The 27,673-nt window shown below is 32.6% G+C and overlaps 1 protein-coding gene and 1 long non-coding RNA gene across 6 annotated transcripts; one reads left to right on the top strand and one right to left on the bottom strand.

Moving 5' to 3' along the window:
- Positions 1-27,156, bottom strand: LOC114125464 (octopamine receptor-like). Of its 4 annotated transcripts, none has more exons than XM_027989122.2 (4): positions 26,061-27,152; positions 12,155-12,300; positions 7,338-8,123; positions 1-1,573 (listed from the first exon to the last, which is right to left on the bottom strand). In XM_027989122.2, the coding sequence occupies exons 2-4, from the start codon at positions 12,280-12,282 to the stop codon at positions 985-987; spliced, it is 1,503 nt and encodes a 500-aa protein (XP_027844923.1). In that variant the 5' UTR covers positions 12,283-12,300; positions 26,061-27,152; the 3' UTR covers positions 1-984. The 4 variants fall into 4 exon arrangements, with proteins under 4 accessions (XP_027844923.1, XP_027844922.1, XP_027844924.1 ...); XM_027989121.2 differs by lacking the exon at positions 26,061-27,152 and adding an exon at positions 23,888-23,941; XM_027989123.2 differs by lacking the exon at positions 26,061-27,152 and adding an exon at positions 17,117-17,263.
- LOC126549648 (uncharacterized) lies at positions 17,819-21,446 on the top strand. 2 transcript variants are annotated; one of them, XR_007603758.1, is made up of 4 exons: positions 17,819-18,027; positions 18,141-18,327; positions 21,034-21,229; positions 21,317-21,446. It is a non-coding gene; the product is annotated as an uncharacterized LOC126549648 (long non-coding RNA). The 2 variants fall into 2 exon arrangements; XR_007603757.1 differs by lacking the exons at positions 21,034-21,229; positions 21,317-21,446 and having other exon boundaries at positions 18,141-18,458.
- Positions 27,157-27,673: the final 517 nt, after the last annotated feature.

Here is a 27,673-nt window from a genome sequence, read left to right as displayed (position 1 = left end):
TTTGCTTAATCAAAAAATAGGAAATTAAATATATTAGCGATGCATTATGGACTAAACATAAGTTTCACAAGCAAATCATCATTGCAGATTTGATAATATACAGTTTAAATTTTTTTTGTAACAATCAAAAAGGTCGTATAGATTTTTGGTAGAAGGAAACATTATTAACATTAGAAAATATGATTACAATTACAAGTTAAAACATTATTCGAGAACGTCGTATTTTAAATTAACAATAAAAGCACACGCGTTCCGCGTGGAAAGAAGTCTGATGTTTATGGTAGTGAAAATTGATATATCGGTAAAATAATAAATATATAAAAGCAATCCACAAATGATTAGCCGAATACTACATACGTTCAATAATATATATATAATATAATTACAAATTATAATAACATAAAAAAATAATAATATATAATATTATAATATAATATGCGTGCGGGTATTTTTCATTTTTTATTTTAAAAACGAAGTAAATACACATAAATATATATATATAATATAATAAAATACGTAAATAAAAACCGATTTCGTTTTAAGTACACAATAATAGGAAAACAAGTTTTGAGAACCGTTTATGATAAAATCACGTGCGTATATTATTGTAATATACGACGCGCGTGACAACTATATATAATAATAATATAAACTGCACGTACAAACAAATATACACTCGTCCGAGATATAACCGCGGTCGTTGGTATATGGACCGCTGGTTGGGTTGATGGGATGATTGTGGGTTTGGATGGTAGGACGTAAACATATGTTCATACTCATATAATATATGGGACGACGACGACGATGGTGGTGGTGGTGGTGGGCGAAGGGCTCGCGTACAAAATATATATACAAATAAAATATAGCGCGGACGAGCACCTCGTGGGGGGGTAGATTTTCGGGGAGATGGGGGTGACTAGAAAAGAAGTTTTGGAACCGGCGAGGTCAGCGCCGCCTCGACGAGGAGGCGGCGAACCGTCGCGGTCAATCCACCGTGATCACCGACGACGTCTGCGTGGTGGTGCTTCCGTTGCTGGAGAACGAGCTGCGCGTCATTTCCGTGTCGGTGGGCAGATGAGCCGCGGCCGGCACGATGACGGACGACGGCGCGACGGCCGGTTGAGCGGCCGCCTTGCCGAATCCGATGCCGCCCGGTCCACCGCCGAACCACCTGCCGAAAACGTGTTGGGGGCCGGTGGACTTGACGCCGCCGCCGATAGACTTGACGGGACCGGAGGCCACGGACGACGCGACGGTCGCGTTCCGGACGTTGTCGTAGAAGCTGCTGCACCGCTTCCGCCGGCAGAATATGCGGCAGAGCTCGCGGTGCACGCGCCGGTTCCGGTGCGCGAACAGTATGGGCGTGATGACGGCGTGCGCGGACAGCGACAGGAGAGCGGCCAGCGGTCCCGGGGACGGGATCCCGCCGCCGGACAGCGGCGGCCACTCGGACAGCTTGAGCACCGCGTACGGCGTCCAGCACGCGGCCGCCGTGACAATGACTAGCGCGGAGATCTTGGCCGCCCGCGTCTCCTCCCGGTAACGGAACATGCTCGCGTTCGATATCCTGTATCTAAACACACGCAAAACCAACAGGTCCCAGATTAATAAGGTTATAATATTATATACTTTCAATGCCTAAGTATTAAGTGTGTAAATTAACAATATTACACTCGGGTTAGAATAATATTATAATATAATAAGTCGGTAAAATACAATTCGTTTTGCATAAAATGTTATAGGTAATCGGTTTAATAAATTGGGTTCATCCGATACCAAAATACGAGTTCTAACACGATTCGGTCACCCGCTGACACGTATCTATGAATAATATTATACTATGAAATAAATAGAGAGTACATATAGTATAATATCAATTTTACCTATATCAAAACGTTTTGAAATTCGACTTATTTTCAGTATACAATTTTCTTGCAGTGCAGCTGCACAACGATTTGTAAGCAAAGAGACGGTTTTAAACTTTCGAGTAACCCCCCTTTTATCCAACAATTAGGTCTTGTTACTGCGTCTTTTGTTCAAATAATGAGTATGACACACGTCCTTAAAAATATTAACGGTTTATGATGAAATTTATACGATAATATTCACTATACTCGTCCAACGCATCAACCTTGACAAATGTATTTAGGACATGAGTCTTTTATTTTTTCAGTTTAAGCGTAGAGTTTAAAATAGATGGATTTAAAATAAAAATGAAACGATACACAGTATTACCACAACTTATAAACGCAGCATGTATAATATTCGTAACGCGGGTAAAAAGTCACTTTGTCGTTTTTATTAAGTATGTATTAACGGCAGATAATAATTATGAAACTTAATAGTTCACAATAATTATGAAATACGCAGCAATATTATAATTTATAGTATTCACTATGCTGCAGTCGTTTAAAATACGTCTTAATGTAGAAAACTACTGAAATACTTTATTTTCCTCAAACGTGTTTTGGTCTGCCGTTCGCTCACGGTTTTACCGATTACTTATAAATTATAATATGACGCTGTTAAAATGTCATCAAGACAAGTATTCGGGTTTTTTTTTTTTTAATGTGCCTACTTAAAATGCAATTTATCAATTTTAAAACACGCAAATGATCTATAAACATTGATTCAGACGAATTGAAATACAGATTATACTATTATAGCCTAAAATGCGATTTTCTCAAATCTCCGACGAGAAAGTTCAACTGACAATTTCTATAAGTATTATGATTTATCATTATGTATGGTGATAAGATGATTTATCCACGTAAACGCAACAGTGAACTTATGTGTATACAAGTTAACTGTCGACCAGTCAAAAAAATACAGTTATAATAATATGTATAATGTTAACGGTACCTAGGCTATTCCTAATCGATAAGTAGTCGAATTGGAAATGAAAGAGAAATGTCAAATAAACATACGTTTTAAATTTTACAATATAATATAATACTGTATAATATTATATAATAAATAAACACGATTTATAGGACTTACAATCCAAATAAAAACGATAACGATACGATAAATAAACTTTCACGAATTATTAATGAATAGAAAAATGTTTTAAAAATTACTATTATGGGAAATAGCACGAAAAAAACAAAAGCTATGGTTAAAATTGAGTATTGCATATTAAACGGAATTAAATTTTTTACGACTTGAAAACGTATATACCGTGATGAGATTTCGCCATTTAAAACTGCAAACACCAACGCTCTTCGCCCTCTATATGTACAGTATACGTATTAAATGAGTAAAATATAAAAATGCAGTATCATAAAATGGTGATCGTTATTTTATGAACAATTTAACTTTTTTTTATTATTCATTGTCGTATGAAACTATTATAGATTACGTTGGTGGCTCGTGTGACCTGCAGCCGAACGCTGTGCTGTCCATGTGAAAACGATAATATTTCCCAATATCACGAGATGTAGTTATTAATTATATTAAATACTAATTTTTCCTCTTGGTGGGTTGCAAGGATAATCAATTTTCATATTTTTTAAGGCATTCAGATCAAGTATATAAGTTTAACTTGTTCCATTGGTATAATACAAGCGGCCAAACAGGTGTGCAGAAAATAAAAAAAAATAAAATAAATGAGACTGCGGAACGCTGTCACAGACATGACGTCGTGATGCGGATAATATTAACTTACTGTCAAAGCGCCTTCGAGACGACTCCTTCAACAAGCCCACGTGCTAGTCATATATATATATTTTTAAATCTTTTAATAATTCACTCTTCAGCTTATTGTACCATATTTATTATGATTATAATATTTAAATATATACGCATTGTACCATAAATATTTATTATCATTAGAACTTTTAAAATGAAAATTTTTTTTTTTTTTTTAATGCGGGCGCCACATCGGTTATATTTTTCTTCAACCATACTACACATTTACAGGTGAAATAAACAAAGTGTACAGATATTAATTTAGATTGTAAAACAATTACATGACACTTTATGTACTCTGTAAACTTGAGTCATTAATGCAAAAGATGACGACAGCGTTCTTCCTGCGAGCTATTCACATCAGTCATTTCTACTTAGATCAAATCAACTTCACGTAGTCATATCTCATCGTATAGATTATATACTCAATAAGCGCTCTTTTATAAATATATAATATAATAAATGACCGAAGAGTCGACGGCATTCACATATTTTATAATGGGTCATCATTATCGTTCAGACTATAATATTATAATATGAAAACTAAGACTGCTTAAGAGTCTAATTTATGTCTTATATTAAGCGTATAATAATATGTTCGAATATCTAAACGTCGACAAACGCTTTCGTGGGGATTTCCTATCGTAATAATCGTCTCTGACGGGTTTTCTACCTGTAGTACATAATATTAATTATTGTATTATGTTTTATTTATTAATTATTTTTCGAATACCTGCAGATGATATTATAATATATGCTATCATATACGCATGAATCATACGACCACAGATGCGTAGATGGTATGAAATAAACACTAATGTTTTAACGCTTAATGACGACTTTCCCTATAACTACACGACAATCACTGGTGTACATATTATATAGAGATTAACAAATTTTCTAGCCGACGTTCTGTTGTTACTCATTTAATACATATGATTTTAAATCGTATACGATAGGTGTAATTGTGTGAATGAATACTATAGCCGTATATACTTCGTCCACAATTATAATATTAATAATATAATTTACTTCGTCCGACTGTCGCTCTCTATACGAGATAATAAATTATCCGCACCCGTTCGTTTCGGGGTAACAGATCTATAAATATCTACTCTTTTTATAGGAACTTAGAGAAATGGTTGAAAAAAACTCTGTCGTAACGATAATTTCGATTCTACGGAAAAAGTCATACTTTTAATGATTTTTAAATAGTTTTTTATACCAATTATATGAGTAATGAGTTAACCACTAAAAACCACCAATCAATGTATTGTATAATATCGTACGATGATCCCCGCTACAGTCGTGATACCGTATATATAATATTATGATGTTGATAATATTTTAATTCATCGTTGTCGTCATCGTCGTAACGATTGCCACAATAAATGTACAACGTCGCGTGTTTATAGCAATAATTAATAACTATTTGTCTTGCACTCGAACTTGTATTATATTATATTTAGATGTCATTGTGCATCAGTCGAGTATTTTTCAGAACATACGTTTAAATAATATATAATGTATTCGTCACGGTAGTAGGTACGCGTAAGACGTGTAAATTAATAATATTTCACTCAACGAATGTCACCGATCATCGTGTGTTTAATATTAAATTATTATTAATTATGATTACACGTATTCAACAGTATCCCGAGAAATTCACGATAAAAATAATAAATTTTACACCCGGAAGAATTATTGCACACGCGAATATACGCTATCATGATGCGGCTGGATTAAATGTATATTATATATCACACCCACACGTTGGCACACGTTAATATGTACGGGGTGAACTATATACCTAACGTATAAAACACTCATTATTTCAAAACACTAACGTTCTTGAAAACATTTCTTATAATAAGTCATTACAAAACAATATTTTTTGCAAAAATTTATGTTTTTTTAACAGTTTTACACTCTTTTGAACGATAAGTTACATATATGATTTCATATTTCTAAACAGAATACTATTATAAATTTTGTTGAAGAATTTCGATCGATAAAAATCAAATTTTGAACAAGTAATTTATTAATTTACGTGAGGTATTGATGAACCGAGTAAACAGCATTTTGTGGGGTACCTCTGTACAATTTCTATGCTCATCAAAAATTTAAATCATAAATATTTTTAGTTTTTGAAATAATAATTATCTTACGTTAAATTAATCACTCTGTATACAGTATATGTATGTACATACTAGGTATATTATACACACAGTAGTAGACACGGACCGCCGCCGGCGACACCGATGAAATGTAATTTAATAAAGTAGATCGCGGTCGATTGTATAATTATAATTATTATTATAAAATAGAATTGAGTGTACATTATCCCTTGTAATAGTAATGTTATGTTATTATTGCGATATAACAGCACAAGACTTGTGACAACAACATAAAGTTTAATGTATTGTGCGATTTGTATAGGTATAACTGCACATCGTATTATTTGGATTGTATTATACGGTTCGCGTCTGTGTTTAATACTGTGTATAGGTACTACAACACAAAAATAATTTATGTAAGCGGACACGGTGTGGTGGGTGCGCGAGGTGTTCGGTTCGACATGTCGCCTTATTATTTGCTTTATTCGACGCGATTACATACTCTACAGCCCCAATTCGAATGCCATCGGATGTCTTTTAAATTTATAACACGATGTACAGCGATACGATAGTGTGAGCATAAAGAAATTTATTATAACTGCACGAAATTATAATGTGATAATATGTTATACGAATAGGTTTAAATAATATATCCGCTTTGTATATATACTTATAAGCGAATTTAATTCGTTGAGTTATATTATTTTATACCTAATAAACAGTTGTCGATTTGATTTCAACGGAAAGTATTTTTCAAGAACAGCACAAACTTGGAAAATTATTTCATTAGAAAGCATTTTGTCGGCAAATATCTTTAGAAAAGTATTTTATCCGATTCAAATTTATTTGAAATCGTCGAGTAAAATGCGTTTACGGAAAAAGTATGTTTCCAGCGATGTATGATGGCTCCGAGAAATACAGTTCGTAGAAAATACACATTTCCGACCAAACAAATATCCGATAAAATATTTTTCCAAATAAATACGACTCGCATAGCGTATATTTTTCAACTTTATATACGTTCCGGGGTTTTCGCGGGCCATACATATATATTGTTTTCAAATTTACATAAATACACGTGGTGGAAATCGATTTAATCTTTTATCGTTGTAAAACTATAACTCAATTTAAAATGATATCACGATCGTTTCAAAATTTAAACCTACTCAAGACTCTTAGTTAGATTTTCACCCACGGCGCACGTGTTAAGTATATTCCGTCATAACCTATATACTGCAGCGGTTCATTGCTCTCGGTGACAACGCGGGGAGGAGAAAAAACGCGATAAAAGCTTAAGTCGCCCGATTAAAATTTAAAAATAAAAAAAAAAGCTACAGCAACAACGTGAACTGCAAATGAAATGTTATTTTATACTTTAATATTATAATATAGCGTCGACTATACACGCGCTCGGTGCTCCCAAATGCAACGATCGACTTAAGAATTCGTATGAAAATTCGTCATCGCATTAGAACTTAATGTATTATTAATGACTTATAAATATGTGTGTGGTAAAGTGTAAGTGCTCACCTCAAATGGTTTACAATGGAACTGGACGTGCTCTTCAGACTAGCTCGGGTGGACTGAGGCGGTTTGGACGATGCCTCCGGTTCGTAGGACACTGCCGCCTGCAGGGAAGCGGACTCCAACGTTTCGTCGTCCTCTTCTTGAATGGTAGGAACTATGTTATACTCGTTGTTGTTGATGTTGTTGATGTTGTTGTTGTTGTTAATGTTGTTGTTGTTATTGTTGTACTGCAGCTGTTGTTGCTGTTGTTGAAACGGTTGTGGTTGCTGCTGCTGTTGCTGCTGCTGCTGCTGAAGTGGTTGTTGCTGCTGCTGCAAGTGGTCGGGCACAGATCCGTTGCGTCGAGCCCGTTCGCTGTTCCGATGCGCTGCGGTGCATATCTTCACGTACACTACGCACACGGTAACAAATGGTACGACGTAAAGGAGAACGGGGAACGCCACGGGGAACGCGTACCGGTACACTTCCGGCGCGACGGACAGCTCGCGTAGGGCCGACAGGGCGCCGGCCACGGCGGACAGGCACCAGGTGACCGCCACGGCCACGGCGCAGCTGGCCGCGTTCACCGTCACGTGATACCGGAGCGGGTCGGTGACCGCGTAGTACTGATCCACGGCCACAGTCATCACGGACAGTACGGACTGCGCGTACACTGCACCGGTCAGTCCGTGCCATACGGCCGCCGGCAACGGTGTCGTCCAAGCGCTGAACGGACCGCTTTCCCATAACGTTAACGGCACCAGTATCCAACTGCTCGCCAAATTCGTCACCAACAAATTCATCACAAATCTGCAACAAAATTCGCGTGCACGTTAGTATATACATATATATAATTATTAATTATCGCAATAATATTCTATTTCCACACGTCTGAGAAAAAAAAATTCGACTATTGTCTTGACCCCGCAGTCACAATATAGGTACCTAACGCTCTTTGTGAGGATTTTGCGGGCTCACGAATAGGGTTTTACTATTTTTGAACGTGCTTGAATTTTCGTCTTACAATTTTAAACCATGCCGATAGTCGATATGGACTACAAAGATTATATTCTAAAATACATTGACTTTTAAATGAAATTCTAATTTAGTTTCGAAGAGAATAAATATATACCGGGGTAATTCTATATAAAAGCTTTCTAGTATTTAACATAAAATTAAGCCGTTCAACTGTATGTATAATTTTCAGTCTGAGAGACCACAAAATATATCCATATATATTGTTTGTACCTATCTATATTGTAAACGGTTAAATGTTAATGCCACCTCTTCAATTATTCCGTCTATGCACCGCACTCGCATTATACATGCAGCGCGTATAATCAGCCCAATATAATTGGCCGTTATAGGTGTTAAAATAGTAATTTACCTACGTATATGCAACATTTAGATGGACCAGTAAGCTACCAATTATTACACCAATCCATAAATTGCATCCATTATTTCTATACTAACGAGTATTATTGCAATTATTGGCATTTTCAGTCGATTCGATATTCAATGTATACAATATACACAGGTAGGTATATTATAATCAATAATAAACAGCGAGCGACTCAAAAATAATAATATCAAACATGATATAGGACAGGTAAATATTATATCGTCCACTCTACACATATTATAATGCGTATAACTACTTATAGATAGGTATATATTAGTGTATAACTTTTTATTATGCGTATACACAATTCATAGAAAAAATGAATAATTTTATTGGAATACCTGCATTTTATATTGTTCAATGTAGGTACACATGCGGTTGAAAACTGCGCAATGCCAAGTATTTCAACCAGGTTAAACAAACAACGTTTCCGTTGAACGTGTAACTTCAAATAATTGGACGTCTTACGAGTAACGAATATCAATTAATTAAACACAACGGCAGAATTACAGAAAAGAAAAGAAAACGTGAAATCGGAGCACATAGTTTTTGAGCTGCATAATAAATTATTGCGGAAGACGTAAAATAACGTATTCTGGTACAAATTATATCACACTGTTCGCAGATACTCAAAAACGAAAGTATACATGTTATCTACATAGTCATATGCATATTATACACAGTTACTCCATAATAAACGCTGTCCAATGTAATTTTCGAGAGAAAATCTAACAAATTATGAAATCGTTAATGAATAATTGTGTTAATACGAGTCTTTAAGTCATAACAAATAAGACATTGCGAAAAACGAACAGCTGTGTATACATAAACATAATACGTTAAAATTTAAGTTGGCTATAAATGTCATTTGAGACTTAATTATGTTCTCGTGCCTTAGTTATTAGACAGCGTCAAATTTGTTTTTAGATAATCGATCAAAACAATAAATTCTAAACTGCAGTATAATATCTACCCATAATTTACTATTCTACCAATACGCCTAAACGATTACTTTTATATTATTTGATTTATCACTACTGTGTAAGATATAGTGCGAAAAAGAATCAGAACGGGTTCAACCGGACACGATAAACACTGATGAGTATTTTATCTAAAAATATCGTAAACAGTAATAAAAAAAATTGCATTGGAGATCATTACATAGATGCCAAATGGATTAGATCCAACTTATGTAATAATGTTTAATCGTCTGAAATGATTCCATAAAATAAGTATTACACGTGACGTTGTCACAAATTTGACAATACTACTTAATACTTCAAGAAATTCGATATTTAATGAAAAAAAAAATAGTTCTCTAGAGAAAAATAAAACTGCAAACGAATTTTATATTTTTTGTAGACAATAAGAATATAATATGATTCTACCCACAGAATACTAAGTATTTTTTTTTAATACATTGATACTTTACCAGAATTTATAAATGTAAACCGTGATTGCCGAAAACTGTGTTTTGTATTGGCTATCAAACTGCACGACACTATAATAAAAAGTGTCTTAAAGAATTTTAAAGAATCTTATTGATTTATAACAAAGTAAACTATGCGCCACGCAAAAACTATAATAATGGAACTAATGACTCCACATAAGTATTTTATTATACTAAATAGATTTGTCAGCAAAATATAATATAAATTATTGAAATTAATTTTTACCGAAAATAAAACATATAATAATAAATGAAACAATTAATTTTTTTCCAGATTTATAAAATATGTTATAATGTAGGCCTATAAAGTAGGTATATACATGAATTATTTTTTACAATCTTTTATAGGTATAAGAATAAACAGTCTTAAAATTAAAATTGCTCAGTGTATAGTGTATACATTCATTAGGTATATCATAATAGTATAGATATTAGATTGGCGCCTAATACGGTATTTCCCATAATAAAACGTGTTCACTATATGTATGTACAAAAAAAACTAGTCTATAGATAAAAAAACGCTTTATATCATATGATATATTGTATCACAATGTCTAATGTAATAAATTTTAATTATCAAACAGAAATAAGTATGTAATAGGTACTCATCAAACGATCGTTGCCACTTGCTACTACGTCCTCGCGGTTGGTCGGTTTTGACCCTGTCCGCGATATATTTGTTCTGCGCAATATTTTTTTATTTTTTACGGCAAAATGTTTATATACCTAATAAATATATATATATTAAGTTATTTATCGCCCTTGTACAGCATTAAACCTCTCTAGAAATTCGATAACCAAATGGCTTACGTTACCTTGGAATGTTAACATTGAAAATCTATTATTTGTATCATAACAAAAAGCTTAGGGATTCAAGTAGGTAAACATGCACCGGAATAAACATATTTTGTATCATGTGATTTCGCTCTGAACTATACGTATACACTTACCCTACTTTACAAATAAGTAATAATAACGAAGCAACTATAAGTGCGTAGGTTCGACATGGAAACATGGCATACATGATGTAAAAAGTACATTTTTCAATAACATAAATATTTATTTATCGATTGATAAATAAACAGAGTATATTATGTCTACTGCAGTAGGTATCTGGTACACATATCGCGCATATATTATATACTCGAAAAAAAATTATTTTGGCACAATACTTGGTTTTTTTTCAACATTTTTAATATACCAACTAGGTATTAACTGGGTCTTTGGCACGAACACAGTTTTGATAATTTTATTTATTATACAGTATTTATATACAATTATATGTTTATATTACAACATTTATAAATTATAAAGACTAATTTAGTGGAACCCCACAAAAAAAGCAAAGTTTTATAATACATATATAATAAAATGTATCAATTACAAATTTAATAAATACTCACTAATTGGATATTAAAATTAACTAAGAAGTAATTTAGTTATAAAATCAATGAATACCTACGATTAATTCATTCAGGAAAACAAAAATAAACAATATAAATATTCATGGTGAAATAATTCCAATCCTCATATAATTTTTAATATCAAATATATATACATATATATGCTTATAAGATACTCTAACCTCATTAAAATCGAAGAAGTATAACGTATTCATTAAATGCTGACATAAGCTTTTTTATCAGACAACATTTGAATTAATTTCCTAGAAAATATGTTTAAGACAATGAGAATTTTTCTGATAATATAACGATAAATTTGAATTTGAATATCATTATATACATACCTAATGAAACACAATACATATTTGTTTTTGTTTTTAAACGATAGGTAGATACAAAATATATATTACGTAGATAGTCTAATCGAAAATAAGAATTTTAATTTACTCACGTGATGCTATTCAAAAAATATAATAGAGCAAAAAGAATAAACGGTTTATAATTTATCGATAAGCACATACCTATACAATACCAATTATACCAGTCGTGATTTTATATTCTACATAATAAATACTAAAAATCTCACCTGTTTGATAGGGTGCGCAGACCAGGTCGGCGGTAGAACACTAGCAGCAGCAACGAATTGCTCGATGTGGACACGATCAAAACGAGTGCCGAGAAGACTTTCAACAAGCCGACTAGCATTAGGGCCATTCGGCTGCTGAGATCCTTCTGAAAAATATAATAACAAGAATGGTTTAACGAACGTTTTGGCACACGTTGCGGGAATATATTTGCAGTGTGGGAGGGGGTCCTAAAATGGCGTCTCAACGGTCACCAATTACAATATTATTACAATAATATAGTATGTATATTAAATTATTATGATATTATCGTAATACTCAATATAAGTTTACATCACACAACACCAATAAACAACAATAATAATCGTACATATTTTATATTATAATAATACAAGTGTAATAGTACCTATATTAATATATAATATGATGCACATTATAAATAGTTTACAGGATCGGCGACAATTATTGGTCGAAACTAATCAATAGATTCTGAAACCGTATACGAACGACACATGTGTGCATATAATATTATGAAAATGTTAAAAAAAAAACATACATAAAATTATTCAGTATAATATGAAATAAAATTGTGTATTTATACTCTTATACTCTTGTAATCGAAATTGAGCTTATGAAAGTATATATTATATTGGCTAATGGATTTGAAATTTCTGATTAAAAATTAAACGAATTTACGACCGCAATTATTGCATTTTGTTGCAGAAAATGCTTCACGCTAAACGTCCAGTAATTTTATTATTTTACGACTAGATTCAACAATATTGCGAATCGTTTCTCCGATGTGAAATTAGAACGCCTGTTGAGTGTTATAAATATAATATATAATACAGTCATCTATTATGTACAAGAAAATCCACTAAATATACATTCGTAGAGTGTTAGTTATAAATTATAATTTAAAATAATTCGTTTATAAAACCTTCCGTTTTTAATAACACCTCTGTGTTAATTTTACGTAATAATTTTCCTATGAATATAATTATATTTAATTCATATTTTGTATAGGTGTGTAATTAAGTAAGTAAGTTTGATTTTATACGCATAGTCTCTACTGTAAAAGATCAGTGTTGATTTTTCTATTAGATTTTATTTCATACATTTTCCAAATCTGATACAGACAACGAACTGAACGAACCTATTCACAATTAAATTTAAAGTAATTTCGAAAAATAATAAGAACAATCGCTTATCAGATACATGATTGTATTATAATTTTTTAATACTTGAACCTTGACCCATCGACCGTATTAATAATGCATTATTAATATCGTATTATAGTTTCTATATCTACACTCGCACTTCATAATATTAGTTAAATAGTACATGTATATAGAATACATAGTATTATAGAACTTGAAATTATAGAATAAAACAGTTATAGATATAGGCACTAACGTTTAATATTTAACTATATATAAATGGAAAATAATATTATGTTACTAAATGAAAACTAATAGATGCAATAGGTACATTAAACCAATAAAACCGAATTGAATTAAATTCCTTTATTTGCTTTTAATTTATATAAACATAGATTATGTAAATATATGATGCATCAATTTTTAATTTTTTTTTCTAAAATATGCATTCTTTAAATTATTCCATAATCACATTACACAACACATTCAATGAAATCTAATCTATTAAGGACTTCCTATAATAAATAACAATATTCTACACGCCAAATAAGAGTGGAATATAATAATAAATTGTTAGCCGGAAAAGTGTAATGTTCAGTATGTTTACTTATTATGTCAAACATATTAAAATCGATTACTGTGTTAACATAAATTTACATTTATATGTATCCAACACTTCTATTCTACGTGAATATTTAATGGTTATTTTAATTTTAACTGTCACTCATCGTGTCGGTTTTCAAAAAAAATCGTCTACATAAATAACATTTAAAATAGCACTTTCTTTCATACATTTTAATATTTTATGAATTTAAAAAGCAATTTTTGTTAAACAAAATGTAACTATCATATAAAAAAAAAAAAATTAAAAATATAAACAATTAAAATGAATACTTATAACAGCTGTCATGATATTACAACAATCACTTTTTTTTTAAATTGATCTAAATTTGTACACTTTTGATCACATTTCATTAACAAAGCAATGATGTGTTTTCTATTCAGATTCCATCTATGTATACAAAAAATATCGTCATTTATTCAACTTAATTAAAAACGTCATACTAAGTTACTAACCTAAAATAATATTGAAAACTTCTATTTACAAACATTTCTTAGTCATGCCTAATAATACTACTAACAATATATAATAATATTTTGCAAAAGCAAGCAAAGTATTTAAAAAAAAAAATAGAAAATATATAGTGACAAAACATATTTTTAACATTGAGTTTGGTTAAACGTTTTACAGAAATGTAGACTATTTTTAGAAGCATTCTTTTGAAATGAAAAATCAATGGTTGCAGCGATCGTAGGTCAGTATGCAAATATAATATATATTATTTTAAAACAATAGATGCATAAGAACTAGGAAGCCATATAACAGGATTTTCATGAAGTGGTACAAATGTCGAAAATTAATAATAAAAGTCAACTCAACTTCAAAAAGACTTAATTAAATACATAAATAAAGTCGACGACACGTACTCGGTTTATTTTGATGTTAAATAAAATGTAGTTTTTTTGCATATATTAGAACAAAAAGTGTTCTGAATAAACATAATGTTACTCTACTCTACACTGTGTATTTAACTATAAGTTATAACTTTTATTACTTAATGCTACTTGCGATCGCTAAAATATTATCTAAAATATTGAAATGCTTATATACTAAAAACAAATTAAATAAATAAACAGAGTAATAAATTATCTAGTATTTGGTTAATTCGCTATTTAAACAGTAATAATAATATTATTAATTATTATTTTGCTACCCATCTGTATAAACATCACGTGCATATCGTATGGTTATATAATATAGTTTATTGCAAGGCGTCGTGTGTATGCAAACCGAACTCCTTATACGGTCGGTGGATTTGGTTTGCATAGCACTATATCTCGAGTTAACAGAAAGTTGGTAACCTAATGTCATAATAATAATATATGATACTCATATATTATTATACGTCTTGAGAACGACGTTTAACGTGTCATCCATTAATACACGGATACTGTGTATCAACGAAAGCCGGTAGGTTATAATATTATCTTGTAATCCGAGTACCCTCATAAACACATAAATATATTATAATTATATTGTTCGTCGTGTTGTAGATGTGCGTCTTCAAATAAGTAATAGTAATTCTAAATAAAAAGGAAAAAAAATGAAGAAAATTTATTGTGTCTAAATTTTCTGTTTATCACGATTTTTTTTTTTTTTAACGAACCGAGAGAATACGCGTGTTATGAACCGGTTTATGTTACATAATATAAATGCGGTTTAATGATTTAGCACACATTGGGTATAATAACATAAACGTATGATACCTGTGTGTAAAAACCTACAAGCTTACAGACGTGTGGGCCACATTATCATCGATTTACGAGAGTAATATTTAATATTATGTTCTGTTCAGTATACTCCTTTGTATGAGTGCGCGTGTATATAAAATCACTATAGTCACTCTAATTGAGATCGGGAAACGGTCGTGGCACCAGGACGGGCGGACGACGCTGGCGTGTTTAAGGCAATAGGACACGTGCGACAACTCTGAATGTCGAAACGTCAATTCTTTGTAGACTAAGTAAATAATAATATAATAAAAACCGTCTAAGAAATGAACTAATGAACTGTATTAGATATTATAACGAACGTTATTCGTATGGTCACGCGCAGTCTCGCATGTAGAAATGATTAATAAATTTGCATGCGAATTAAAAACTATTCAATTATATTTCACACGTGTATACGCATACGGTTCGTTTTTGATGTTCATTCAATGAACACTATTATGCGATTCCAAAGTATTCTACTTTCTATTGTACCTAATTAGAAATATATTATATGTGTGAAATATGCATCCCGCCGTCATGAAACAAATCGGTGATAACCTTATTGTTTAGAAAATAAATGCTTACAAGTTGTGATATTAAATTAGTATTTATAAGGTCTTGATTCAAATTGATAGCATTCGTTGTGTAAATAAAAGCAATGTTAAACTCTAGATTTGAAAATCGTTTGAAAGTTATCTATGCATTAATCGTTCGCCTTTACCCAAAATAAGTGTATACCTAAACATCATTTAGAATAATAGAACTGTGATACCGATTTTCGTTTATCTATCATAATTTAAAAACGTGATAAAATTTATTGAAAACCTGCACCGAGATAAAAGTACAATCCAAACTCCGACCGGCATAGACCATCGTTAACTTATATATTTTATTATTCATGTTTGATTAGTAGACGATAAGAGATTACTAATTGACCAAAAAAAATAGTTTAATAAAATGTTTTTACCTAAAGATTTTTTAACATTTAAATTTGAAATATACCTACCTATGTATTAAATCAAATGTTTGAGTTATAAATTAAAATATTTTGGAATTCAAAAACAATTCTAAATCATTTGTAAGACGAATAAACGTAATTTTCTTATACCTATTTATAAATCGATGCATTGAATTTTGTTTAAAAACATTAATTTAACATGTTTATTATACTTAGTACTTATTATACTTATATTACTTAGTATACATTTATAACATTTTCTATGTACATTCATCTTCAAAAATAAATAAAAATAAAAATACATCCAATTAAAATGAAACTATATTAATACATTGTATGACATTATAAGGTGACGAATAATGTTATAATCTCATAGCGTTAACAGCAATCGCATTACAGAAATACCTATAAATATTGCCGCGGTTACACAAGATTGCTTTATATACAAAATAAATGTGACAAAACTATCATAAATAAACGTATAAAATAATAAATTGAATTTTTAAACTTACGAGGAAGTCGTGTAACGAAAAATCAACAATACTGTGACAAGGAATCCGATGGTATACGGGCAGATACACCTACAACAGTAGGCTATTTATACTATATTATTTCCGTTATTTGAGAAGATCTAACGAAATATCGTGAGAAAAAAAAAGAACGCACACACCACACTATAGTATTGTAATATTAAATCAAAAAACAAATTTGTTCACAGAAATTATTTTTCACGAAACCTTACGCACTTTATGATATCTCTTTGTCCAAAACAATCGAACGGTCGGGTAACGTAAAAAAACAGTACGAACGCTCGCCATGACGGCAGAATTCTACCTAAATCGTTTTCGATGGCATTCGCGACGGCGTTATTCACCGATACGATTCACTCCAATCAAAAATAAAATAATATTTCTCGAGTACGCGTGCGACGCTACTCGTTGCACCCACCACTGACACTAAAATATTATCATTATTAAATTACTATCAACGATCACAGGTAACAAGCGTGAACAAGAGGTGACGATCCCAAAAACACATACGACGACGCGATATGATATTGTGACTTATGTGAAAAGACAGACGACGTATTTTCTTTCTAAATTTTTTTCCCTCCGCCCAGCCACTTATCATTCTCCCTCCAAAACCTTATCGGACAACAAACAAAACGTGTGTACGGTACAAAGATAAAAATGTATACCTTAAACGTGGCTTGTACAAACACGGGTACTTTATCCACGCATAATATATAGGTACCTCTAATAAACGTTATTAAATTATATTATATTCGAGTTTAATTGTTTTACGTGCGTGCGTGCGTCGCATACGCCCGTGTGAGTGAAAACGAGTGGTTTTTCTTTCTTTCTCCGACTCTTTTTGTTTTATAATATATTATGTCATATTATTTTTTAACTCTTCGATCGAGGTAAGAACGTTTTTATTTGAATTAAAACTTTTTTTAATAACGAGCATTATACAAACATGTGCAACACTGCGCATTAATAATCATTATTATACCTATTTATATTTCGTACCTAGGACGTAGGTATTGTTATTATAGTGTGTATCGTCGTTTGCCAGCGGTCGTCGTCGTCGTAAAAAGTCTGAGAAAAAAGGTGCAAATATATTAACCTTTGAGCTAATAATATCGACAAATATACTGTGCACATAAGAGCTTATTACAGAACTGCAGCACGATGAAAAAAGAAAAAAAAGTTTAATTGCGGTATGTTCGACATCATTATTATGTGTACACTTTATATAATAATTATTATGAGTTAAATAAAAAATAAAAATGTTTGTAAAGTTTTCAAAAATTATATCGCATAATATACTTTTTATACGCTTTATCTATAACCCGTTTTTACTGATATGATGTATAATTTCCGTGTTCAACTTTGACGTGTACAAAGGATTACCGCACCACCACATCAATAATAATTTACAATCATAATTTTATTATCGTATATATTATGGTATTTATATTGTGTACATCGATGTATCATTATGATATACGGACAGATAGGTATAATTATAATTTTAATTAATTACAATAATATTAACAACTCGGTGTCAATTAAAACAAAAATTTTTTTCCGATATTAATTTTATCCAAAAACACGACATGCAAAATGAACTATACGATTCTGTAATATTTATTTGCAAATTAAGACGTTTAATACACCACACGTTGATGAATGACGGTTCATTGTTAATATTAATATGCGTAGGTACTATCATTCGTGGGTATTATTATCGTTAATCTGCTGCAGACAACGGGTTTTCGGGTTCGATTATCAAATAATGTATACATTACGATAAAATAAACAATATGCAATATGCATATTACATAATATAAACGTTTAATTGTAATTATTATTTCATTGATTCGAAGATTTATAGATAGGTAGTCACGTTGTATAAAAAAAACCATTAATTTCACTTAATTATGTACGTTTTTGGGCTTGGATAAGTATATCAGCTATTGGAAAAAGACACAAAACTTAAGTCCATTATGTTGTTTTTACGAAGAAATTCGAAAAAATTTTAGCAACTATAAATATCATATTATATATAGCACACGCATAGCTCATATTAGTTTTTATCTGACATCAATTATTTAAAAACTGATAAAAAAAAAAAATTCCACTTCGACGATAATAATAATACAGAATAGTTTGATTGTGATTTTTCTTCTCGGGGGCATTGCACTCTGAAGGTTTTTGGAGCAACTGACGACCGTTAAAAATCATTTATACCCACTGGCCACTTCTATATATAGTACCGATGGATGATAATTATACGTTTTATGAATGTTAGAAAATGTTTTCAATCCACCCTGCATCCCTAGCTATAGCGAAGTATTAATTAACTGTTAAAAACAACGCAATTATTATCAAACGTAAAATTTCCACGCCAACGCATCAGCATATTTGATCAGGTCGCAAAATAATGGAAATCTCCAACAGATACCGTGACATTTTCAAACGAGATTTGTATTTAAATCAAAGTACGGTTGTATATTGTACTTCGTTATTATTATCATTATTTTCATTAAAAGCCCTTGATAAACGAAACATAAATTAAAATCAAGGATGGTTAAAAAATGTTATTTTTTTCACCATGAATCTCGTAAAATTCTTTCTGTACTCTGTAGTCATGGTCATATAAACTGAAATAATAAAATAATGATCATTTGGCATATGATATGAAAAGCTGGTTAGAGTTAAAGATTAATAATATAATAATAAAAATAAATGTGAGAAATGTCAAGATTTTTCATCCAAGTTTAAATTATTACTTTACGACTGTAGAACACAAAATATTAAATTAATTAAATTTATAATAATATTATCCAAGCGTAAGACAAATATTGCTTACTTGATCACAATAATAATACCTATACCTACAATATAAAAACAATAATTTGTTTAATTCTAATTTGATATATTATGATATTTTAAGCACAATTTACTTAAAATATATATTTAAAGGCGATGAACGAATTCATAATGCATATCAGAATTCAGTACCTACTACATTAAGAAAATAGCAAATTTCGACATAATTGTGAAATGAACATTTGTTCTCGTATCTACACTCTACGCCATTATTCATTTTAGAATTTCTTAATACTTATGTAAATAGTTAGACAATTTTTAAGTTTTCGGTGATCGGGTCAAGTGCTCTATAAAGTTTTATTTTCTTTATCAAACTGTCATTATACCTTTTACGTATTTTTATTCTATATACCTAACGACCGTTTACTTTCTATTGCTTCTATACGCGCATATATAGCTTTGACCAATTTCGTCGTATGTCATTCTTATATGGAATATGTTAGTAAGTACTTGTAAAATCTGGAACAACATTGTTCAAAATATAGATCAATATACCTTGTTCCTTAATAAAATCGTAAAAATTTATAAAAAAAAAAACCATTATTTTAATATTTAGTCACGAACTAAAAAATAACCTGACAGGTATTTTTAACTATTATTACAATGCTGTTTACTCCGAAAATAATTAAAAAAACAATAGCTGGTGCATGTTTATTATATGAGCTCATACATAAAGAATGTTTTTTCTTGTAACATAATATGTCATTAGATAAACATTAGATTGCAACTTAAAAATCTCGCGATTACGTCTACAATCTTAACTCTCATGTGCGAGTAAAGATTAAACAATTTTTTTTCTAACAAAATATGCAAATTCATCTAAGTTTTAGTTAATAGGCACAATACGCCTAAGTTAATAATAATTGTTGTTACGTTCAAACAATAATATAATAATATACAATGTGCATGAGTATATTAGATTAAATTACTATTAAAAACTATTACAAATTATTATTTTTTTAAAGTTTTGTATTTCTGTAAAAATATCTTGTGATAACGCAAAGTAACTAACGAATTAATCGTATTAATAGGCATAGTTGAATCGAAATCGTTCGTTAACTTAAGCCGATTAGCTGAGAAACGCATGTGAATACCCTACATCAACGTTTCCGGTACTTGCAACAAATAAAATTGTCGGCAGTTAAACAGCCGCTACAGGTAGCGGCTCTAGCTCGTTCAAAGATCATTATTAAACCGCGGCACGAACATTTGGCGTGATTTACACACGTTCGTAATTATCGACATTGATGATATGCATGTAAACTTAATTAATGTATGTTTATTAATAATTAAACATAAAATAATACAATTTAGAAAAATGTTTACAATATCAATCAAAACAAAATACACACAAACTGATGATACTAACAGCGATTACTGATCATCATCATTGCCGTGCATTGATCACCTTGATTGCGTGCTGTGTACACGCGTAGAATGTACGAGTGTCGATTATTATAGGTATGTATATAAATAATTAATTTATATACACATGTATATATATATGTATTGCTTTATTAAAATATATTATTATAGTAATGCTGTCTGTGCGTGTGTGTATTAATATAAATGAAGTTCAAGGATGACTTGCGGCAAAGGTGCCCATTTGCATCCCACTATTGAAAATCCCACACATAGGTTTTGCGATACGATTTACACAAATGATATTTAGAAAAAAAAAACTTTAATGTTCATATTTGCGCTGTGGTAAACGACGTCTTCCCTTGCATAATAAATGTTGGTACCAGTTGTAGCCTACATCATGTATTAGATATAACAGCATATAACCTTATAGGCGTACACCTAGTTGTACTAAATACTGTACTTATACTTAACAACTATAGTTGTTAGCATACAAATCGTTCACTAGATTAACTTTATATTACAGTCACTTATTTTTATGTAGGTACCTACACGGCGGACCTTTTTGAAGATTAACATAAATTTTATATGGAATTGAACAACCCCAATTACATTTGCGTAATGGATATAATATAAGTTTTTATAATGGTATGCATTGAGAAACGCTATCAGAAGATTCCCTCTTATATTCTCCTTCTCTTGATCTTAATCCCCTTTGTGCATCTGTATATCCTCAAACGCTCGTTACATGTAGGGTTTGATGGATCGAATAGATTTTACACGGACGTATTAACTTATCCTTGAGATGAATATTTAACATCCAGTCGAGCGTTAAGAGTAGACCAAGGACAGTTTGTAATCCAGGAACTTCTGAGATAAATGACGGAGAAATAAATTACAATCTTTATTGTTTTTGTAGATCGGTAACGATTTTTTTTTTTGCGTTATTTTGGCATTATTTGAATATCGCATTGTTTACACTAAAAAATTTTTTTTATTTTTTTTTTTTTTACATTAACCACAACCTTGACTTATTTAAAAAATTCTCGTTGGCAATATTGCTATAATCTCGTATTTAGCTAAGATATGAATTACATAAATATGCATTGTTAAGAAACATAAAAACATAAGACTCCTGTAGTTGATCATAGAGCTCAGAACTTTCACGATACATGTCGAACGAATAAGTGATAATAGTCATTTCGCTCTTTCTCCCAGCTAACGATGAGATAATCGATAAAAAAAATCTTATGATAAAACCGGTTAGGTGCCCGTGTACATTGGAAACTCAAATTAGGTGAATAAATATAGGTATACAACGCAAACAACCCGAAGTCGTAAATCCTAGATTTATCAATGAATATATCGTATACGATTTCGACCATCATATTTATCACCAAATACATATATCAATGCAATTAACCTATAATTATATGTAATATATACCACTAAGGCTTAAATTTGATTATATATATGTATAAAACCTACATATAACATCAGATTTTTAAAAACATTGCCAGTTTCTTGCGTATACGCCATCCGTGTATTATAATGCACCAGTTTTTTTTTAGTAATTATGTACGAGGTTAATACGGAACGTTTATATAATACAAAGTTTTTTTAACGATATCTCATATTTCTTTAAGAAAAAACCGTGCAAAAAACGCGAATTATAATTACTTTAGAACAATTATAATCGACAACAAAACCGCATAATGCACACATTTATTTATACACCAGCTATATTATATATTTTATACATCAGAGTATCAGACCTAACATGGTGTTTATGTATATAGTTTACGCAACATTTCAGTCCCACGCTCCCACAACATAGAAATTGACCGTTTCGCAAAATCGATTACCTATTGTAATTCTGTATTTATGTGCAAATTTATCTAATTTGTCATTCTTGGCGTACCTAACTGACCAGATTTCACTTTATATGGCACTCGCCACTATGATGCTAACCAAAGGATACAACCATCAAAGAACTATAAAAATCTGATTAAAAAATGCGGTGTTTTCACTCCGTGCATCAAATAAGTACGCACTAACACGATATAGTGCTAGCGCACGATAGTGTTTGAAAAAATGTTTGTTACCTCCGAGTTTTCAGGGATTAAGTCATCCGAAACGTATATCTCGGAGAGTAAAAATTGGAGTGAATAGAAGAAAATATGTATACGATGATTATATAACAATAATAATTTTTTGTTGACGAGATAATTTTTCGTCGTCGATCGTTGCTGCAAAAACGATTTTAATCCGATGCTAACGTACGGCGGCTGTACTTATTGTATTCTATTATTGTGTTGGCGGTGGTTTTCTTGGCTATTGGTCATTGTTCCCGTTTTGCGCGAAAAGAGAAGAATGAAAAAAACGTGCTCGGTTAACATAAACAATACAAAACTACGACCGGCAACGATGGAGACAGGTTTAAAAAAAAATAATAATAATAATAAACACAATGTTCACCTTCCAGTAAAATATAATAGTAATAATATTCAGAAAAATACATACGTTCGAATGCGAGCTGCCGCCGCCACTGCCGTCATACATTAACACGCGATTACGCGATTATTATTATTAAACTCATACACGCGTAAATACTACATACCTATAGAGGAGTTTGTACACTGGCGGTTAAATTGTCAAGAACGTTGATTCGGTTTCGGTGCCAAGGAGACTGGTGGCCACTGTATAATATTATATACTATCGTCGGCGGTTACAAGATACCAAATCGCGACGGATGCCCATGATGAATGAAAAAATTAATAAAAATCTTACAATGTTCGCACATAAAGTTACATTTTAAAAAACTGTTGGAAGGTAGCTGTTAGTACGCTAATTGTTACCATTATACGAATGACTGCAAATTTTTCCTTTCACACCATAGAGTCGCGTGAAGCAATAAAATCGCATGACGTCAAAATGAAAAAACGAACGAATCAACACCAATTATATTACACCAATAAATGAAAACGCCATTGCGATCATTGCCGCCGTTTTAATCTTATACGGCTCTTTTCGCACTCCTTACGTCATCCACGAGTCGTGAGTTTGTCGATAAAATTTTATTACGATCGGTATCGGTGCAATATTACTAATTGTTATTATAATATAAAAGTACGCGTCGTATTGATAGATAAAATTGTATATTAAATTATTAATAATATTATGGTACTTTTGGACGCGATGTGAATGATTCAGTTTTATCTAAAATAATGAAAAACTAAAAAAACTATTTGTGTATGCCTCTTTTATACTACATTTAGCTACATAAACACATACTATTGTTTTAAATCATTACGTCATACAATTAGATCATTGTATTGCAAAAGTGCAATAAAAGAACCAGAAATAATACTTAAATCAGTTTTAATTTTAGTACATGAACACGGTATACTGCTGATATAGTTTGAATTGGTATAGTCATTTAATATTACCTATATAGGACATCCCGTAAATGAGATACATTACAAAAATTTATAACTAATTGTTAAACTGTTCATTTACATTTCAGTTAAGCGGGTTTTTCCGGTATAAACAATTTCCACGATTTCGTATATGTAGATGGGTGCCTACCTATATAATATTTTCGTCCACGTCCGTTCATTGTTCTTCGTATATATAATACTAAACAGGTACGAAGTATAGAACGTGCATCACAATACCATTCGAAATTATAGTTCAAATAAATGGCCATCACGAGAACTCATTCAACAGTGACCAAATAAATTGTGAACGATCAAGCCGCCGTCGGAAAACTCGAATCCATCATGGTCCGGTTAGCGGTGTTTCATTTGCAAATCCGTAAAACAAATCCAAAAACCGTTGGTCGATATTATAAATTACGAATTGGGTGGACGCGGGTAGGCGTAATGGGCAGTTATTAAGCGTTCGCGGAGATAATTGCGTAGGTCAGCATAATAATAAATCTATGTGTTTTATAATCACAGTAATAATAGTCGCGCCGCCACCGCGTCTGGCGGGAAATTGGCTTACCTAAGTGTTTTCGCGTTTAAAAATCGAACACTTTTTTCCGGACAACGACTTCGGGTGTCGAACCCACAATTACATCACCGTACAATAATTATTAGTCGCAGCATTGAATAATACCTACTATTATACCCGCAGACACACGTAAACCGTATATTAAATAGTTTTATTTTTCCAACCATTATCGATAGTGATAACGCGGTTATATAGCAAAACGACTTCGGCTTATGGACCGTATTAGCACGTGCATGTATATATTATGTCACAATACAATCATATACGAAATACAGCTGCTACCTTTACTAGACTCGCACGTGGTCTTTTCGAAACTGCAAATTTTAATGAGACGGCGTTTCCTACACAGTAGAATTAAAAAAAATATATTATTTTTCAAACATTATGAAATCGCAAACGTATTATACATATATACACAAATCGGCGGGAGTACGTCGTGACCCAATAATACTTTCACTAGATGCGATTTAATATTATTATTATGACGGTTGAAGAATACAATTTTGTACCATATTAAAAGAGTGCAATATTATAACGAACGGAAATGCATAATACCAACGCGGCTCGGACTCGCATGATGCGACATGACAATCCCTGATGCACAATATGTGCACTTGCGGTATAGGTACCATTGTTACTAATGATAACAATATTATAATATATATTTTTTCTACTCACCAGTCACCAGCGTGAAGATCCGTTGCCTTAGCTCCGATCCGGTCGTCGTGTGTCGCTTCGAGTCGACGATAGCTCATCGCGGACGTACAGCCGCGATCGGCTGCGTCAACGACGGCGACGGTCGCCGCAACGGCCACCGCCGGACGAGAGCATTTTCTTCGGGAATATGAAAATACAATGTTATACAGAAGAGAAAAAAAACGATAAATGTGTACGTTCCGGGACACACACGCACACGACAACTGTGTCTATGATTCGCACGTGGACTTGTTCCTTCGGGAGGATCAAACGTTCGACTCGTGGAAAAAAATACAGCGAGATGAAGTGGTTCGTGGGAGGAGGGAAGTGAAATTGTACAAAAACCACCGCCGCGACGACGCCTCGCGCGTTGTATTTTTATCAATCGTACCTCCGCGAGACGGGAGGAAAAACGAAAATCAAATTATCGCCGTACAATAATACGAAAACGAAAAACCCGGTCCGCCGGTGTGTGTGCTACTTGCGCTAAAATGCGAGCGGCGCCGGCTCGGTCCAACGCACTGGCATTACTGAGTCCTCCGTAATTCGTAAAATAACGTTGTGCCGCCGACTGCGAACGCCGCCGCTGTAACGGCCGGGTCAGCTGCTCTACCGCCACCGCCGCCCGTGGCGGTCAAACGTGTAATATTGTGTACACGTCTGCCCCGGTGCACTGCGCGCGCGCCCCACCGCCGACGACGACGACGGCGGCGGTGCAAGCAGCATCCGAAGGTCCGCCGGCGGGGCGGGGTGGGGCGGACCGTAGTGTGCGATCACGCTCTCCCGTGCACTCGTCGTGTGCGGGTTTTTTCGCTCGTTTTTCCGAGGGGAACTTTGAGCCCACCAAAACCGATGACTCATCGCCCCGGCCAACGCGCCTCCTCTTCACGCTTCTTCGGCGTGCATTCTTTCGGTCCCCGTCTGCTCGCTCGCGACAACAATATCAACAATAATATTATTATACGCACAGTATTATTACCATATTGTTTGTATATATACCAGTATGTACTGTCGTGGCTCGCGTTAAGTAGTCCAAACTCTCGGGAAAACCCCGGACTGTTCTCACGATCGTAATTCGTATTCGCGTTGGCGCGTGAACGCGTAGTTCTGACGAGTGGCGGCGTCCGACCGCGACTGAAAACGCCGTCCGCCGCTCGTTATAACGCCGCACAACTCGGTCATTATAATATTATTATACGATTATACGAATAACATTATCGTTATTATTACTGTGTTGTTGTTTACAACAATGGGAATTCCTCGGCTGTCGCCGTCCGAGTGACGAAACCCGCACGGAGTTATTGTCGCAATCAAAATACAATAATGCAGCGCGTGTTTCCCCGGGCCTGTGGCATTAAACAGCGCCAGCGTTCGAATGTCATCGCGCCGTCGGTTTTTCCGACCCACTCGTGACACGACGAATTTGAGTTCAGCGCTCAACCGATTTTGTGTTGTTGACTACGTCTGAACGAATAAATGATACCGATTGTTATCAAACTCGAAGGTAAAATTATTATCTGACAGGGCACCTTGTACCTATAGACTTTTGTTGATATTTCTATTTTTACTTGTACCTACTTGGTTAATTTTCAAAA

This window comes from Aphis gossypii, chromosome 2, assembly GCF_020184175.1.
Source record: "Aphis gossypii isolate Hap1 chromosome 2, ASM2018417v2, whole genome shotgun sequence".
Taxonomy (NCBI): Eukaryota; Metazoa; Arthropoda; class Insecta; order Hemiptera; family Aphididae; genus Aphis; species Aphis gossypii.
This window is presented reverse-complemented; position numbering and strand designations above follow the sequence as displayed.

Excerpts from the sequence above, each read along its gene's own strand:
- LOC114125464 (XM_027989121.2), bottom strand. The coding sequence starts at position 23,926 with ATGTATGACGGCAGTGGCGGCGGCAGCTCGCATTCGAAC. Across the intron at positions 8,124-12,154 it reads CTGCGCACCCTATCAAACAG|ATTTGTGATGAATTTGTTGG; the intron begins GTGAGATTTTTA and ends ATTTTGTTGCAG. Across the intron at positions 1,574-7,337 it reads TCCATTGTAAACCATTTGAG|ATACAGGATATCGAACGCGA; the intron begins GTGAGCACTTAC and ends GCGTGTGTTTAG.